The sequence below is a fragment of the Trachypithecus francoisi genome, unplaced genomic scaffold (genome assembly GCF_009764315.1).
Source record: "Trachypithecus francoisi isolate TF-2019V2 unplaced genomic scaffold, Tfra_2.0 Lachesis_group0, whole genome shotgun sequence".
In the NCBI taxonomy this organism is placed as follows: domain Eukaryota; kingdom Metazoa; phylum Chordata; class Mammalia; order Primates; family Cercopithecidae; genus Trachypithecus; species Trachypithecus francoisi.
The window spans coordinates 119,628,221-119,647,167 of record NW_022681453.1 but is presented as its reverse complement, the minus strand read 5'-3'; the positions used below and the strand labels follow the sequence as shown (position 1 = coordinate 119,647,167).

The window sequence follows — 18,947 nt, the reverse complement described above, 5'->3', positions numbered from 1 at the left end:
TACTTTCCTACAGAAGGGTAATATAATCTGGTTAACTTTTATATCCATCAGAGGCACAGAGCTTTTTGGACATAGGTAGAGGTTTATGAGCACAAAATTTAGAACAATTAGCACTCAAATTAATGTTACATGAGATTCAACATCTGGTAAGTGTGTTGTCATTTGGGGTCATAGACCACCTGTTAGGCTAAATGTTCATACAACAGCAATTTACCCTGCATACAAATGGTAAAAGAATGATACTTGAAAAACATTTTTTTCTAAATTTAACCTTATGTATATAGGAGCCTCTTACATTTTAAAACTTCAACTGTAAGTTAATAGTGGGTCAAATACTCACAGGATGAAGCATATAGGATCAGAAGGAACAGAGAATATTTACATTTTTGCAAGCATGTTTTATAATAAATTAGCCAGAGTATAGTACTAACATTAGTTTCTATTCCATCCAATCACTGCCAATATTAGTACTGGTCTCCTCTTTATCAAATATTTAAGGACAAGAAGAGGTAAACCACTCAAAGTCTTTAGGCTATCTATCTACATAAGAGAGTCCTCAAACATCAGGCTGGTTTTGGCAATAATGCGGCACCAGAAAATGCCAAATCTCGAGGTTACTCAGCTGCCTTTTCATACAATCCAGTTATTGGAAACTTCAGTAAAACTAGTAAGCTGTCCCCTTGCTAATAGTTCAACAAAATAGTATTCGCTTGCAAACAGAGGCGTGTCTGTGATGATCAGCTGCAGATTTCAAAAGCAAAGAAACTTCCTGCACTTTTGAAATTGAAAAGCAGAAATCACATTTTTACCTTGTTTATAAAAATGAGCCATCCTTTTAAAAAGAGCCATTTTGTAACACAACCACCAACTAAAGAAGCATCTAAGGCTGGGTACAGTGGCTCACGCCTGTAATCCCAACACTCTGGGAGGCTGAGGTGGGTGGATCACCTGAGGTCGGGAGTTCAAGACCAGCTTGACCAACTTGGAGAAACCCCATTTCAAAACCAATATACACCCCACCACACCAATACAAAATTAGCTGGGTGTGGTGGCGGGTGCCTGTAATCCCAGCTACTCGGGAGGCTGAGGCAGGAGAATTGCTTGAACCCGGGAGGCAGAGTTTGCAGTGAGCCGAGATAGTACCACTGCACTCCAGCCTGGGTAGACAGAGCAAGACTCCATCTCATTAAAAAAAAAAAAAAAAAAAAAAGAAGCATCATCTAATACTTGCAATCTGTATGTTAAGATGCCTAAAAGTCACTCCGTTAATTTGGGAACTCTTGAGCATTTGCTATACTTTTCTAGATAGCGTTTACTGGCCTTCCCATGGATGTTTCCCATGGATTTTTATAACCATGACCATGTTTCCATGGATTTTTATAACCATGACCCCAGACTATCACAAGGATAGTTTTGAGTGGTAAGCCTTTGTACTTTGGCATCCAGCTGCCTGATTTTCAATTCTGGTCCTTATGCTCAGTGTGTGATCTTGGGCAACTTTGTAACCTCTGGAAGCTCCAGCTTTATCACCTGTAAGGTGGGCCTGATAATATGCCCTGCTCCCCACTCCATGATTGAAAAAGATAACCCTGATAATGTGTGTGGCACAGAAGAAGCACCAGATGAATATTGGCCCTCATTAACAGTAAGGGATGACCTTGATCCTAAGTCACCAAAGAAAAACTAACGCTTGCTTGGGTTCATTAATATGTTTTTGCTCTGTGTTTGTGTTTAAAAGGCACTGTGTGATATTTTAATTATTTCAATAATCAGCATATATTTTAACTCTCAATTTGACAGACACACACTGTTTACTTAACCAAACTGTGACAAATAACTTACTGAAGTGTTTTCCAAACTGTGTTTTGAAAAACGGAGGTTCTGTGGAGAAGCTTGAGGTGGCGTCTGTGAGTAGGGTATAGAACAGAGTACAGTAGTGAGGGTGAGTGATCAGTGTGCCAGGATTCAAACAGAATGTCTCTACTTTTTGTTGGCTTTTAATATTGGGCTTGTCAGAAAATTTCAGTTTGGACAAAAGGTTCTGCGGCTTAAAAAGGGGGATGGTGTTAAAAAACACACTCGTGGTGTACTATCGTATTTTTAAAAGAAGTATTACAGACAAATAGTGAAGGCTATATTTAAACCATTACCATTTGAGTTCTGAGTCTACATTAAAATTTTACCTTTAAACCATCATTCCATGATATTTGGGATTTTGCCTTTTCCCCTTTCTGGTAGTGTTGAACAAAGAGGACTTATTAAACCTCTCTGTTCACCATCCTTCATTTGAAAAATCTATTTTAATAAACCAAAGCCTTGTTACTCAAAATGGAAATGAATTAAGTGAATCTTGCCTCCAGGCCCCCAAGAGGTTAGCCTTTGTACTTTGGCTTTCAATTCTGGTCCCTCTGTTTGCTAAATTCATGATCTTGGGCATGTTTGTAACCTCTTGAAGCACCAGTCTTATCATCCCTACCCCAAAAGTAACCTAGTGCAAAGCAATCTCGAAGAAGGGTGCAGTGGCTGTGCCTGTAGTGTCTGGAGTCAGACTACCTGGTTGTGAATCCGGCTTTGCCCACTTTGGAGCTGTGCTCTTGGGCAAGTTACTTCCCGTCTGCGTCCCTCAACCTCTTATTCATAAAGTGAGGACAACAGCACCAACCTTGTGAAGTTATTATGTGGAATTCAAAGAACAGTGCACACAAAACTCTTAGAACAGGGGCAGACAGAAAATAAGTACTCAGTAAACATTAGCTCTTACGGTCATTAAGAATTGAGTCTGTTTTAGAACCATTTTCATGACACGAATTATTTCCAAGTCTAATTACAATAGTCAGTGCATTTATCATTTTAAGTTTCCTCCTATGGCTGTATGAAGGATGGTAACTAAATTAATTAGCTTTATATTTTAATTCTCACTTGTGATTTTTCTCTTTCCTTTTTTTTTTTTATAACTAACATGATTTCCTTACATCTTAAGCTAGGAAGAGAAAAATCACATCCTCAGCCAAGCGCAGTGGCTCACGCCTGTAATCCCAGCACTTTGGGAGACTGAGGCAGGTAGATCACCTGAGGTCAGGAGTTTGAGACTAGCCTGGCCAACATGGTGGAACCCCATCTCTACTAAAAATACAAAAATTAGCTGGGCGTGGTGGCGGGCGCCTGTAATCCCAGCTACTCAGGAGGCTGAAGCAGGAGAATCGCTTGAACCTGGGAGGTGGAGGTTGCAGTGAGCCAAAATCATGCCATTACACTCCAGCCTGGGAGACAAGAGCAAGACTCTGTCTAAAAAAAAAGAAAAATCAAAGTCTCTTGTAAATAGTCACAGCTAAAAAATAATAAGCATGCAAGCTGGTCCTGAATGTCTGTTATTCTGAAGATGAGGAAAGATGACCATGTGATCTAGCCATATTTTATTGTTATGCTTTGTGTATGCTTAGATTACTAAGAAAAGTATAATGAAATATGATTTTGACATGTTATCTATTCGACCTTTTGATACATATAATTTTACTTCATACCTTTCATGTTTATAGTTATCATTTTTTCCATGTACAATTCCTGAAATCTGGGGGGAAAACCCTAAGCATATTAAAACCATAAAAAAACCTATTAGTTCTTTTTCTGTCATATTTCAGATCTTCAGACACTCCACATGTTGCCTCAGACAGTTGACTGGTCATCTTTTCCTCCCCAACAATATCTCTTGACTCTTGGGTTCAAAAACAAAGAAGATGGAAAATTTTTGGAAAAAATATCAAGCAGGAAGCTGCCGATATTCACAGGTAAATCATCTGAACCTACAAGGTCTAGCATGTAGTAGGACCTGTGATGAGTTTTGGGCCCGAAAAAATGTTTGAGTTAAAATTAAGTCCTCCTAATCTTCTCTGTGGGTTAGTTAACAATACCTGGAATTCTGGTTCCAGGAAATCTTTCCCCCAAGAACACACACAGTCCTGGAATGCCCACCCCCCTGACTCTAATCATCTAATCATCTTACCCCGCCCACCTCTATCATCAATGACTAATCATACAGCACTTAAAGAATACTACTTTTCATCATTATCAATTAGCAGAGGTAGAAGAAAATTATGCAATGAAACTGCTATATGAAATCAAAAATATAGCCAATGACAATCTTAAATTACTTGTATTATCTGTTGTTGTATTAATGTCGGTTCTCCTTTTTTCTTATGTAATTAGCCAAGAGTTTAGATCTCCTGGAGAGTATTACAGTTAAATGGTGTTCAGTAATCCAAGTTGAAACTTTCAAAAATCAAGAAAATACTCACATGGAGTTGAAATCTCAAACATATGGGCTGAATTCATGACCAGGTTAAATTTATTCATGCAGCTCTAACCACATAATTAAGAATGTGTGTTTTGTCTGGCACTGTATCCTCTGAGGCTTATCTGAACTTCGAGCTACATTCAAAGTCAATGGATCTGCACACTTGAATAGTACCTAGGAGGAACAAGACAAGAATCAGACACATTTATGACGCATTTTTTCACAACTCAGGAAAAACAGACTCTGAAGAGATCGGTGAATCATTATAGGCTGTCTCTTAGATCTCTCAATCAAGAAACACAACAAAAGAGATAAATGATAGTTTCTAAAGGGCAGCGTCTCCTCTGCCTTTCTCCCCATAGATCTTTCTTTGTTATACATATGGTCTAGGGATGGGACTAGTTTCTATACTAAAGATTTCGTATCTATTAATATTGAGATATCCGTTTATAGCTTGCTAAAGAAAACATTTTGAAATGGAAGTCTGGAGAAAATAGTATAAAAGTTTATTGTTACAATTTTTAGAGCATAAAACACCTTTCGGTCTGACCAGAGAAGATACAGTGAGACAAATGGAGACAATGGGGAAGCGAATCTTGCCAATATTGGATTTTATTAGAAGCACTCAATTGAATGTAGGTATATGAGTCTTTTATATTTGCCCAAGGTACAAATAGTAGAGAATTCTAAAAGTATATAAGGCTTACATGGCAAACAGTGCAAGTGTTAGGGGATTTTGGAAACGTTCATAGTAACTCTCATTTGCAAAAACAAGCAAATTTTAGCTAATGATTTTATTTCTTTTCTTCTAAAACATACTATAATGCTATACTTTGCAATTTCAAGCACTTATTAGAGTAGTGTCTCTTTAAAGGACCTTTTCTTTATGCCTTCCTGATATCTAATTCAACATTGCAGTGAATTTGTCATTTCAAATCAATAAGAAAATTTTAGCAAGCACCATGTTTTCTCTATTTCACTTATTGAGCTATTGCATATAACCATCTCATTACCTACACAAGAATTCAGAGCTTTTCAAGATAGTGCCTTCGTACCACACTGATGAATTGGATGCTTCTCTAAACATTGGCAATTGATCTTTATATAGCCATAAGGTAAATTATCTAATCTCTTTCTATGATCCAGGAAAAATATGCCTTTTCTACTTTTCAGTCTTAAAGAGTCCAAAATAAGACCTGAATTACACTGCTATTTTACAAAATTTAAGCCATTGTACTTAAAGTATATAAAGAGAGCTTCTCATTAACAGGCTATAAAGGCTGCAGATTTCTCCTCTTTTAATATTTTTCAAAAGGCTTGTAAGTTGGAAATTTTAAAGAATTTCCTTCCTGTTCCCTCTTTTGTGTTACATCATTGATTTGATGTTCTTACCTTATAAGGGGAACCAAGGGGGTCATCACAAACAGCTACTTAACATCTGTTCAGCAGTTTATCTGCTCAATAACATTATTCAGCATTTTGGAAAAGCTATAAAACACCTAATCTATTTGCATGATTTGCAATTCCATGCATTACAAATACAAAAGCACGTTTTTACTGATGTTCCTACCACAAAGCTACCCCTTCTCCAAAACCATGTTTCAATTGTCTCCCCTGTATTTCTGTTAATAAGAAATCTATCTATCTCTAAGCAGTTCAGGCTGCCATAACAAAACACTATCCTAAAACCCACATCATTACCCTCATCATCAGGCCCGTGCAAGCAGGGAAAGCTTTGCTAACCGGAACCATCACCGTGTAGCATTATTTCATCTCACTCATGCATGGCTAGCCTAGCAGAGCCAGTGTGTCGGGTGCTATGAATGTGATCTGCCTGTGGCCTAGCCCTTTGCTTTTTAGTTTTTAGTTTTTTGGGTTTTGGTTTGTTTGTTTGTTTGTTTGAGACAGTCTTGCTCTGTCAAATGGGTTGGAGTACAGTGGTGCAGTCTTGGCTCATTGCAACCTCCACCTCCAGGGTGGAGGTTGATTCAAATTCAAATGCTTCTCCTGCCTCAGACTCCCGAGTAGCTGGGATTACAGTGTGCGCCACCATGCCTGGCTAATCTTTTGTATTTTTAGTAGAGACAGCATTTCGCCATGTTGGCCAGGCTGGTCTTGAACTCCTGGCCTCAAGTGATCCACCTGCCTTGGCCTCAAAAAGTGCTGGGATTACAGCCATAAGCCACCATGCCTGGCCAGGCCTGGTTCTTTGAAGCAATGCCTGCCTTACTGATTTGTTTTTCTAAGACCACCAGAGTGGGCACAAAAGAACCAGCCAGCAGGCAAGGGTAGGAGCAAAACTGCAAATTTATTTTGGTCACCTAGCTTCAGGGAAGTAGGTGGGTAGGGAGAGGTCTGTCGACCTCCAGCAAAGGAGGCCAAGAGAGTCGCCCGGTGAGCTCTCAGAGGGAGTTCCTGCAGTCCCGACAAGAGTGGGGAGGCTGGGAAGTCCGTGCGGGGCGCTGGCCGGGAGGGGCTTTTCTGGGAGTGGGAGGGCAATAGGCGGGGCACCGGCGTGTGGGGAGGGGGGGGGCCTTCCGCAGGTGCGACCAGGTAAATCTTGGTCTCTTCAGATTGACCTCACCTGGCGTATGCCCGGTTGGTCTGCACCTTCCTGGGCGCCGGCTGCATTTTCGCGCGAGTGGGAAAAGTTGGTGATGAAGAACCCGGAAGTGCGCCATCTTGCCTCCGTTGGTCCAAACACTTACCTTCTCACTTGTCAGAAAACTGACCACATCATCTGTTGCCGGCTCAGATCTCACTGTGTGAACATAGGCCGGGCCTAACTAGGCATTATGCACTTTTGCAATGTTCTTAACTCATTTTCTTATCACCTTTTAAAGAGTATCCTGGCCATTTGGAAATTTGTTTAGACAAGTATCTTTTATGTGCCTATAAAGGAGACTTTAAAACCATAATTAATGAGATTCTTAACATCTAATTAATAACACAGTCTTCTCATATTGAGTCTCAGTACCACTTTGCTGACTATGAACAATTTCATGAACTTTCCTATGTTCAGTTTTAAGGGAAATAACAGTTTTCAGAAGATTGTTTCAAAAAGTTTTAATGAAATTGAAGTAGACAAGCCTGAAAGTGCCTAGGGATCACAAATATATCTAAATACCAGGTATTAGGTTTCTTATTATTTGCCCAGCAACAGCTTCATAAAGGAGGATTGATAAAATTGCCTGCAAAGGTAATCTAGCTTAATGAAGCAAATAATGAATTGGTGACTAGATATTATTCCTACATGGTACCATTAACTGTAACCCAAGCAGCCCTCAGTAGTGTTTTTAAGACCCTTCAAGGTGTTATTTCTTTCTTGTCAGATATCAAATGACATTCACTTGAATATTTAGGCATTGAATTGTCATTGTTGGTTACTCTAGTTTGTAATACATGTAGACAAAGACTTCTGCCCAAGGCCATGCTCTGGCCATGTAACCCTAGGGCAAGTCACTTAACCTCTGAACTACTTTTTTCTCATTTATAAAATAGGCTGATAACTGCCAGGCCCACTTCACAGAGTTGTTGTGAACCATAAGTACATAATCCATGTTCTTGAAGCACTTTGTAAAGTATTAAGAATTTTAGCTTTAATTATTTGTATTGGTTTTGTTTGCTTTGACAAAGAAACTGTTTTACAGATCTTTTTTTCTTTATACAAGCTGTGTAGTTTGAAGTTACCTATTTTTCTTCTAATATGAAGATTCCACTCGTGTTCTGTGAATTTTGATTTTTTTTTCCTCAGCTTAGTTTGCTTTGATCAGTGATTTGCTCAGATCCCTTCACTCAGGCAGGATTTGAGATGCCATTTCCAGCCATGAACTGGACTCAGGACTGCAGTCTTGTTGACATGCTCATGTGACAAGCAGCCTCACAGGTCATGTCATGCTCATGTGACAAGCAGCCTCACATGTCTTGGTAGAATACAGCCAATACCCAAGACACTTCCATTAGAAGACAGTGAGTGACCAGTGTCTTGGGCAATAAATTTATCTTAAAGAATTTTAGATTTGTCAGTCATTCTTAACACTGGTGACTAAGGCTTTAGTTTACATTTCTGTTGTCTGTTTCAAACAGACAACTCTTTACCCTAGTAGAATGCCACATTTCCATCAAGGCCTAATGGCTAGGAAAAAATGCCTGTAATCCCAGCACTTAGGGAGGCAGAAGTGGAAGGACAGCTTGAGGCCAGAAATTCAAGACCTGCCTGGACAACATAGTGAGACTCTATTCTCCCCACAATGGGAAAAAAAAAAAAGGAACTAATGGCTAGGAAATATACTTTGCCTCATACCATATATGTTCAGAGATGTTTAATTCATTTGGACAATGTATTTTAATGAAAATGGGCTTGGAATATGAAAATACAATGCATTAAAACTTCAGCATTCATAACAGCAGGAGACCCAAAAGATGATACTAGTTCTTGACATAATACCATGACCAGAATCAGTTACACAATGTTTAAGTATTATCACATTTATACTGTCACATAAATAATGATAAATATGTAGCTTTCTAAACAATACTTAGACAATGCCAAGAATTCTCATGATCTATTCCCTAAACATATTGAATATTTAGTCACCTTGTAAATATTAGGTTTATAATGCCTGCCTAATATCTAATTAGAAAAAAGTTAACTTGGCAATAATACACTAAATTATAATATCATAGGGAACACTTTTAGCTGCTCTAATTTTCAGTTTTTCTCCATTAAACTAAAAGATACATGTATTTATTCTCCACAAATTACATATAAAGAGATAGTTTAGCAACTTACTCTCAACCAAAGCATTTTAAATATAAAGTGAGTAAAATTTTCTTCTAAAGCTAACAAAATACTCTTGCTTCCAAACTCTTGAAATATTTGATAGTCAAGAAGTTTTCTTTACTCAAACATATCTTTTTTAAAGTACAGAGCAGTCCTGGTCATTAACCAGGTGCTGACTGCATGCAGAAATTACCACTTTGGAACTATGGTTTAGGAGAAGCACATGCATAGTGCTCTACAACTTAAAAAGTATTTTTCCTGCACATTCTTTAATTTGACCCTCACAATTTGGTGACATTGTGTCACCTTCATTTTACCAATGAGGAAACTATGGCTCAGAGTGGTGATATATTCAAGTTCACACAGCTAGGGCTCAAAATCAGAGCTTCAGAATATTGTGCCAATATTCTTTTATTAAATCAGATTATATCTCTTTGATTTAAAAGTATGATCCTTGCCAGAGGCAAAACATGCATACACACAACATAGGAATGATTCCATAGCTGGATTCAATTTTTAAAAAACGAACATATAGGCCAGGTGCAGTGGCTCACGCCTGTAATCCCAGCACTTTGGGAGGCCAAGGTGGGTGTATCACATGAGGCCAGGAGTTCGAGACCATCCTGACCAACATGGCAAAACTCCGTCTCTATTAAAAACACACACACAAACACACACAAAAATAGTCAGATGTGGTGGTGCACGCCTGTAGTCCCAGCTATTCAGGAGGCTGAAGCAAGAGAATTGCTTGAACCTGGGAGGCGGAGTCTGCAGTGGGCTGAGATCACACCACTGCACTCCAGCCTGTGCAACACAGCAAGACTCTGCCTCAAAAAAAAAAAAGAAAGAATAAAAAAATTAAAATGAACATATAATGTACAAATTAGACTCCAAAAATTAATTGTAAAAAGCTTCCTAGAGAACATGAATTTTCAACTCTTGCTATGAGGTAGTGGATACAGTTAGTAAAGACCTTTCCTGGTCTCAGGGAGGTTTCTATGTGTCAGACAATGATTCTCTTTACACTTCTGACCCTAGTTTCCTTATCTTTATAGATTAGTCTACTAGGTACACAATACATGGCCAAACAAGGATGATTCCAGCATTTTAAGAGTTATAATTTGCAATATGATACAACCTTCCTGGTGACTTCTAATCCCACTGAACATCAACCTCATTCAGCCAGCAGCCCTGCTGCTATCGTATTTTTCATTCTCTAGATTTTTGTCCTAATTATTTCACATGCTACTGGATGGCACTATACCTTTCCATTCATTAACTTTATTGGCTGCTGTCAGTTTCAGACCTTATGTACTGTGCTTCCTGGGCTAAATGTTAAAGAGTTAAAATAATCAAATCTTTTGCCATGCATGAAGCTGCCTTCACAGGATGACTTGCCAAAAAATGACCTAACTAACCATGTTTTTAATACCTCATTAATTTTACTTTTAATTTCTTCCAAGTGAAGCATAAAAAATGTTTACATATGCACATTTGAAATGAACAATAATGTTTCCTACCCCTTTTTTGCAATCAGTGTTTCGATATCTTATGCCAAACGGAAATACATTACAAATACTAGGACTCTGCTTTTCAGCAGTATTATATAGTGCCACTTATTTGCCAAATATTTATTTGTAACTGCTATTAAGCCTTCACTCGCACTCGCTATTACCTAGCCCTCATTGTACCTGTGTGAGGTTTTAGCTTCAATCGTGGCCACTTTATTACACGCTCTCCAGCAGCTCAGGAGCCCTTTGATCATTCCTGAAGTCTCACTGGGAGGGCTACCTGCCTTTAGATTTAGTCTTTGTTAGCATTAGATGTTTAAGTTAATTTCTATTTTTTATTATGTTCTTTATTTCCTTAAAGCAACAGCATTAAAGCATTTCTGCCACACTAGATAGCAATTTTATTTCTTTTTCACTTTGTCTTTCAAAAACCCCTATTTTTGGATAGGTAAAATATTAATCTACAGTTTCCTGATAACCAAAACTGCATTTGGCTTCAGGAGGAGGGGTGACTATTAGCAGTCAACTGTGTTCTTTCCCTGTTTTCTTATTCAAATAGAGCACTTCCTGTTTTGTTATACATCCAACAATCAGGCTAAAACTGTTGCCTTCCAACTATGTTTATTTTCCTGATGTTTTGGGAAATTACACTGATAGATTATGTTCCTGAGCAGCCTGCAGTTGTTTCTGCTCTTTAGAGTTGAATCACTACACCACTTTCCTACAACTAGCACCATTGTTTATTTTAAAGAAGGACAAAGAAAGCAATTTTTCTTCAGAATGAAAACCGTTTCTCCTCCAACTTGCTTTCCTCTATTTGACAGAATGCCATTGTTTAGCTACATGTTTAAACTGAATGGGTAGGCTAGGTTTTTCATCAATTCAGGAAGGAACCCCAAATCTACCACTTGCAATCATCAATCTTATAGGTTTATGGATTTTCAGATAAATGATTAATCAGAAAGAACAAATTACTGTGAGTAAGAAAACATTCATTGAACAGCATGTATAGGTGTTAGGGACAAATAAAGCGGATACAGCACGATGGTGCCCAGTCTTTATTTATTTCCAAGATTCTAGAAAAATGTCAGCTTCCAAAGGCTGCTGTCAATCAGAATATGAGTATGGCCTTTCAAAAAGAAGTGCTTTCTAATTTTAAGTTGAACTTCGGTAATATTAGTTTCTAGCAGTTTTTCTCCTTAGAGGAGATCCTCTTAAGAAAGTGAAATTATATGTCTGTGTTCTCTGATTGCTGGAAGAAATTATGTTTCCTAAGTATGCGCAAACCAAAATAGTCTTTACTCAGATACTAAACTTTAAGGTGGTGGTTTGTCTCAAACTTCTGTTTGAGATATTTGAGTATCTGGGGAGGCACCTAGCTGAAATTCGTATTTCTAGGGCCACATAACAAGAGATCATGATTGGGTGAAGCCCAGCACTCAGTTTGCTAACTGCCAAAGTCCACAAGCAAGCATAGTGATTCTGGTGTAAGCAGTCCAGGGGGCCCCTGCTATAAAGGGGCACTTGGACGCTTCTCTTCTGAGGACCAGGACGTACAATGCAATCGCCAAACTAAGTCCTCTTTTGAATTCCCATTTCTCATCACCCTCCAAATGCAGCAGAATCTCAAGGCTTTTATGTTAACCCTTATATACCCCCATGTCAAAAGTACTTTTTCTTAAAGATAAACTTAAGAATTTCATGACTTTGTCTCTCCTATCAAGCATTACAATTTGTATTAAACGTTTTTAAAGATGGTAACATCTCCTCTTTTGTGCATGGCAGTAACACGCACCTTGGTGGGCCACTTTTTTCTAAATGTGCCTCATCTTAAGAAAGCCCAAAATGCCAATAGATGCATGGGAGTTGGCAGTCCTTACAAAGGTACACAGTAGTCTGTGTCAAGATGGAACATGTTAGTTGTTGAAATGGTCCTAGCAGACAGAGGGAAGCTAGTCAACAAGAAGAAGAGACTGTGCAAGGCTATCCAATAAGAACTGGAGATAAAAGCAGCGCTAGAGTTTTCATGTAAGCTATTGGGATAAAGAGAATTCAACTTATACAACATTTGTCAAGATTCGACCTGCATTAAAAAATTTTCTTTCAGATAAACAAGATAGTAGGCAACTCTTAGCTCTTATGATGCTTTGGTGATGTAGATAAAGTCGCCCCTTCTAGGCAGACACAGCTCTGTGGGATCACTCCTGGGTGAGTGAAGTGCAGATTCAAATTCAGTCCCCTCTTTTCCCCTCAGCCTAACTCCTAATGCAAGACAATCAGCAAATCAGTCTCAACACATCTCCAAAGGACTCCCTTTTATGTATATTTACCTACTAGAAAAAGGGGTATAAGACAATACTGTAAAATGATAGAAGGAAACATATATTTGTACTAGATTCCATTGTTTCAAAAGATGTAAACACATTATCACAAGTCCTGACTTCCATCCCTGGGGAGAGGTCTATTTCTGTAGTTTTGTTCTAAAACATTTCTTTTACTTTGAGACTAGGGGAGTTTTCCTGCATCCTCAGGTGTGATGGAGAAGTTGCAATATGCCGGCCTCCTCAGCCAGCTGCAGAGAGTAAAGGAGCAGTCCCAGGTGATTAATCAAGCAATGGCAGAGCTAGCAACCATTCCCTACCTACGGGACATCAGTCAACAGGAGGCAGAATTGGTAAGTATTTTTCTTTGTTTAAGGGTTTCATAGGCCCAGCACCAACAGAAAAGTGATACGGTCTGGGAAAAAAAAAAAACTGTGGTAATAAATGTAGTCTGAGGGCAAACTCCCCAACCCTCCTGAAGCGTTCTCATGACAAAACTGAAAAGTGTAGGAAGGTGTGTGTCTGGTTTTTATTTGCTCACATTAACTAGCTCCCATTATTACAGCAAAAACGTTGTGATGTGTAGAAACATAGAAAGGGGCTGGTTATTTACATTGTGTGTCAGGCTTCTGGTTTTTGTTAAAATGAGATTAATAAGCTCCAAGATATATTGATACATGATTCTCTTTTATGAAAAAGTGAGAGGACAAAAGAGTAATTATTGTATAGAAAAATGACCCTAAAAAATCATCTTTAGAGTTTTCTCAATCACTTCTAGGGTTAAAATAGGTATTGGCAGCACCAACACTAGTACCTTTAGATAAATCAACAAAAGTTGTTTATTTGAGAGGAAAATGTAGCTAGTCAACATAGATGGTTTTTTTTTTTTAACTGAATTGACGAGTTAATTTAGAAAACCAGACACTTTAGCCACACACAGACCTAGGCAAAAGCTAGTTGAAGGGATTCTCACAGAAATAATCTTCAGACAGATGTGCATATTATAACCATAATTAATATCAGAAATGGTAGCACCTCATTTGAAAAACAGTTTACTGAACAGTGTGTTGCCCATTCAAGGAAAGGTAAAATTTACTCTATATGGAGCTCCTAGTGTGTTGTAGGGAAAGGCCCTTTACTGTGAAGCTTTAATTGAGAGTAGCTGAAACTAATTATAGCCCCGAATTGAATTCACATAGTAATGATAAGAACAGCCCAAACTGATTACCTGTAATTTTCAGATAACTAAAGAAACCCTCCCCCCTTGAGCTTTTTAAGATTTAATCAAGAAATGAGCTGCCAACATTTATAATGTTCATCTAAACCAGCTAAAAGCATGTTAAATAAATACTGATATTCAGAGTAAGCATACAAAGTTGTATGACTAGCCAAATAATAAAACTATGCATACTAAAGATGAAAACTATGAAATAAGTCTATGAATCAAGGAATTACCAAGTCAAAACTGGCAATGATACTTTCTAAACCTTTACGTTTGCGTACAAAAGAATACTTTCTAAAAGGCTAAGTGTTTATCCTGCCATTCATAAAGCACTCAGAAGTATAGTAAGTATAGAGCTTTCAAAGTGCATATTATGGCCAATTTTACATGATTAATGCTTCTCAGAGATAAGAGGAAGCAAAGAAAATGTTAATTTAAGAAGCCGGCAAAATGTTGATCCTGTCTTCCTGAAAAGCACATTCAAGATTTAAATGAAAAATACAGGGGAATTCTCTGCACTTAAGTCTTCTTAATCACACATCTATGACTTTTTTGTTTTTTGTTTGGTTTTGTTTTTGTTTTTTTACTGGAAATACTTAGTTTTCAAAATATACACAAAGGAGCCTCAAAGTAGCATTATTGACATTCCTTTCTAAAGTGTAATTTTTCTCTATTTGAAACCTTAGAAAATGAAATTTCATTGGATATTCTTGTACTTATATGCCCAGCAGAAAAAAATTGAAATATATATGGATGTATATCTGTATGCCAAATACTCAAAAATTATGTAGCTTATAAGGTTTCATGACCCTCAATAATAGATTTTACTTTGTAACTTACAAAGAGAATTAATCCTAGTAATACCCTGTATGCTGCTATCTAAACAGTGACTGTTTAATAGAAGATTTTTGAATGACTCAATTCTTTCTCTTCCTGCTTACACTCTGCAATATCTAAACCAAAGAAAGATTATTTAAGGGTCCATACTGTTTGATGCCATAGTGAACTGAACTGGTATTTTTTGAGAACTCTTTTTAACCTTTGAATATCACACGGCTTGATATAACTTCATTTCATTTTTGTGGTCACCTATAGACCATGTGTACAGGATAGTTTCACATTAGAGTACAGTAGGTGCCTGTCTGGGACAAAGGTTAGAATGTTTAAAACCTTTGAATGGGACCTAAAAATTTTAAAACCTTGGCTATTTTAAAATGTTAACGAAGAAAAGAATAGTAAAAGAAGTTAAATGAGCCAGATTCTTTAAGAGGCAATAAAACGGCACAACTGTAGTATTGTCTTCTGGTGAGCTTTTGCATGATGCCTAGAATTATGATACATTAGCCTCAGGAGAAAACGCTAAAACGCATTCATGTACTACACGCCATTTCCTGAGAGAATTAACTACTGCCTTCATTCTTTACAACCCAAATCTGTTTTTCACAAAACATCAACACTTACTACATTAAAACCTATATGTTTTCTACAAATTTTCAAGAAGAATCTTTTCATTGTTTCAGTATTTTATATCTGCAATAATATTCAGCAATGATAAGCAAAGATGAGGTGGCAATATTCATTGTAGGAAAGATGAGTAATAAAATCATCAGCGTACAAATGATTTTTTAATTAGGTTTTAATCTGTGTATTTAGAGAAGTTACTTCTGTGTGAATTCCTGTGTGATAATTTTTATCTTGGTGCCACAGCTGCAGTCACTAATGGCAGATGCTATGGACACCCTTGAAGGAAGAAGAAACGTTAATGAACGTGTGTGGAATACAATCCAAAAGGTAAAACTTTGAGCTGAAGGAAAAAGATCTATTATTCTCAAGGAAAATGTCCATCTTGGGTCAAATCTGTTTGGAGGATAAAAAGAAATCCAAGTTCTTTGGGCTGTTTTTTATTTTTCTTTTTAAAAATAAATGCAGCTCTCTCCATGGAAGTGTGACCAAAATCAAATATGGATTTATTTAATCTGCTTCTTTTCCAAAAGACTGTGTTCATATGCTTTCATGATTTTTCTTCAGTATCATGCTCATTTTCATATTCTATTTTCATTATCTGCACCTTCGTTCTCGGTTTTGTAATTCTTTAAAGTCCTTTCATCAGTGTTTTAGTCCACTCCCCAACTATATTTCCACTTTTTTCACTTGAGGAATAATGACTACATTTCAGGGAACTACAAAGAAACTAGCACATTGATGTTTGCTGTAAAGGAGTAACATACTGGTTGTTAGAAACAGAGGAACATCCCATCATTGGCTACTGGGGTTTAAATTCAGGAAGTGCCGAGATGCACCTGGACCCAAGTACTCAGAAGACTTGTGTGACACAACAGGACCCTCTGAAAATGTAAAAGTTAGTAATCTTGGGTCTCCAGTCAAGCTCAAAGTAGTAAGTTCTGATTGATCAACTCCCCATTCATCTTCCTCCCATCATTGTAAGAACCCACCAGGGGAGACTGGCATTGAAAGAGACCAAATGAAATCTACAGGCAGGCAGCCCGGGCGGCGCCTTGAGCCTAGTTAGAAGTTGACCCTACAGGCAGACAGCCCGGGCGGCGCCTTGAGCCTAGTTAAAAGTTGACGCCGGACCTAACCGATAATGTTATCTATAGATTTCAGATGTTGTATAGACAAGCAATATGAAAGTCCCTGTCTTGTTCTTTTTCTGTTCTAATTACTAGTGCTTGCCATATATCTCTCAACTTCCTGAGCCCAGTATAAACATATCCCACCATATGTCTCCCCTCCATATATCCCTCAACTTCCTGGGCTCATCCCACCATATGTCTCCCTACCATATATCTTTCAATTCAAAGACTACCATATATCTCAACTTTAGAAGGACACCACCTGGAAAATCCCCGATAAGAACACAGCCGTTTGTGAGAGCGCGGGAACCAATAAAAAAACCGCTAAATGTATAAACTTAAAATGTTAACCAATTGTAATGCTGTAACCTAGAGAATTCCCTCGTTCCTCTGCAACTTTACAAGTCCTGTTTACATTAGGCTATAAAAGGCAAGCGCACGCATTGTTCAGGGCCCTCCTGTATGTTGTGGAACGGAGGGACCAAGTTCGAACTTGCATTAAAGATCCTTGCCGCTTGGCTTTGACTCTGGACTCTGGTGGTCTTTTTCGGGGAACAAACGGTCTGGGCATAACAGCATCAGGAGATGTGAAACAAAAGAACCTTCAGTTTAAAAGCCAACTCCAAGGGATTCTGGAGCATCTGAGGAAACACGTGTCTTTTGTAATGAACTCAGAGACCCTGTGATATACAGCTGACCCTTGAACAATGTGGTGGTTAGGAGCACAAAAATCTACATTTGGCTTTTGGCTCCCTAAAAACTTAACTACCAATAGCCTACTATTGACTGAAAGCCTTATGATAACATGAAGAGTTGATTCACACATATTGTATTGTATATATGTATTATATACTGTATTACAATAATGTAAGCTAGAAAAAAGAAAATATTATTAAGACAATCATAATGAAGAGAAAATATATTTACTATTCATTCAGTGGAAGTCGAGGTCTTCACCCTTGTTATCTTCACGTTGAATTGACTGAGGAGGTGATTGGTCTTGCTGTCTCAGGAGTGGCAAAGGCAGAAGAAAATATCCCTATAAATGGACCTACACATTTCAAACCCATGTTGCTCAAGAGTCCACTGTATGGACAAAAAAACAGAAATTGACTGTCAGCAAATATGTGTTGAATACATATCTACCATGCCGGAAAAAAAAGTTAGATATTGGGAATATTGTGCTCGGCAAGACAGGCACAGCCTTTGCCTGTATGGTCCTTATGATCTACAAAGCTACTTATGGGCTAACTGAATATTATGGAATAAAGGGGATGTTCAATGATCTATGGAAATAAATGGCAGAATAGCCTTGTCTAGGAGGTCAGAAACACTGTCTCTAAGAAAATGATATTTACACACTGTTTAAAGAATGTGTAGTGGTTTTCCAGGTAAAAGGGGATATTTCTAAACAGAGGGATCACTTTATACCAAAAATGGTTTTTTTTTTTAAAAAAGCATGGCACATTCAAAACTAACCAAAAAGTAAATAAGATATTTCAAAATGAAGTGCAGAGGCAGGAGAAATTACAGAAGGACTTCTAAATGAAGTTTGGATAGTTTTAGAGTATATTTAACTAGAAAATGTTTTTAGGACATCTTTAGGGCTGTGGTGGGGAGAAGAGATTGAGGGGCTGCAGAAATGCGGGGACGTCAGTGATAAAGTAGGGATCGTCATCCCGGTGAGACATGCTGGCGTCTTGGTTTAGGGTTGTGGACACAGAGAAGAAAAGAAGCAGATGGACCTAAGAAATATTCAGGAAGCCACATCTATAGGCCTTGTTCAACTGATGGGATCTGGGAGTTGAGAGAATAGAAATGGTTAAGAATGATGCCTAGATACTTGCTTGAGCAATTGAGCAGGGAATAGGGAAAAGTTTGCTGGTGCCATTTACTAAAGAAGAAGATACTGTCATAGGAGCAGCTTTTGGCCAAGAATATAAATGCCTTTAGAGTTCAGTTGGGAGAAAGAAACCATGCCAGATATATGAATGGAAATTTAATATAAAGAATGGTTAACTAACTTATGAAGTTGTTAATTAGGTAACTGAAGAAGCAAAGGAGAACAGTAAGTTGTCACAAAGAAAACCATTAAAGAAAGCAACTACCATGTCTTAGGGCTGGGGAATCAAAGAGAAGTTGGAATGGCTAAAACTTAGAAACTTAGAGCAAGGACCCTGCTATGCCAAAACCCAGACCCCCAACTAGAAGGTGCTGCTCAGCAG

At 38.0% G+C, this 18,947-nt stretch overlaps 1 protein-coding gene across 2 annotated transcripts in view; it reads left to right on the top strand.

Annotated features, from left to right (window-relative positions):
* The window catches only part of SPATA16 (spermatogenesis associated 16), a 257,900-nt gene that overhangs the window by 216,913 nt on the left and 22,040 nt on the right, over window positions 1-18,947 (top strand). For both annotated transcript variants that reach the window (XM_033211730.1, XM_033211731.1), the window contains 4 exons: window positions 3,639-3,785; window positions 4,817-4,926; window positions 13,095-13,259; window positions 15,836-15,919. In XM_033211730.1, the coding sequence (XP_033067621.1) occupies window positions 3,639-3,785; window positions 4,817-4,926; window positions 13,095-13,259; window positions 15,836-15,919 (506 nt within the window). The remainder of the gene's footprint in view (window positions 1-3,638; window positions 3,786-4,816; window positions 4,927-13,094; window positions 13,260-15,835; window positions 15,920-18,947) is intronic.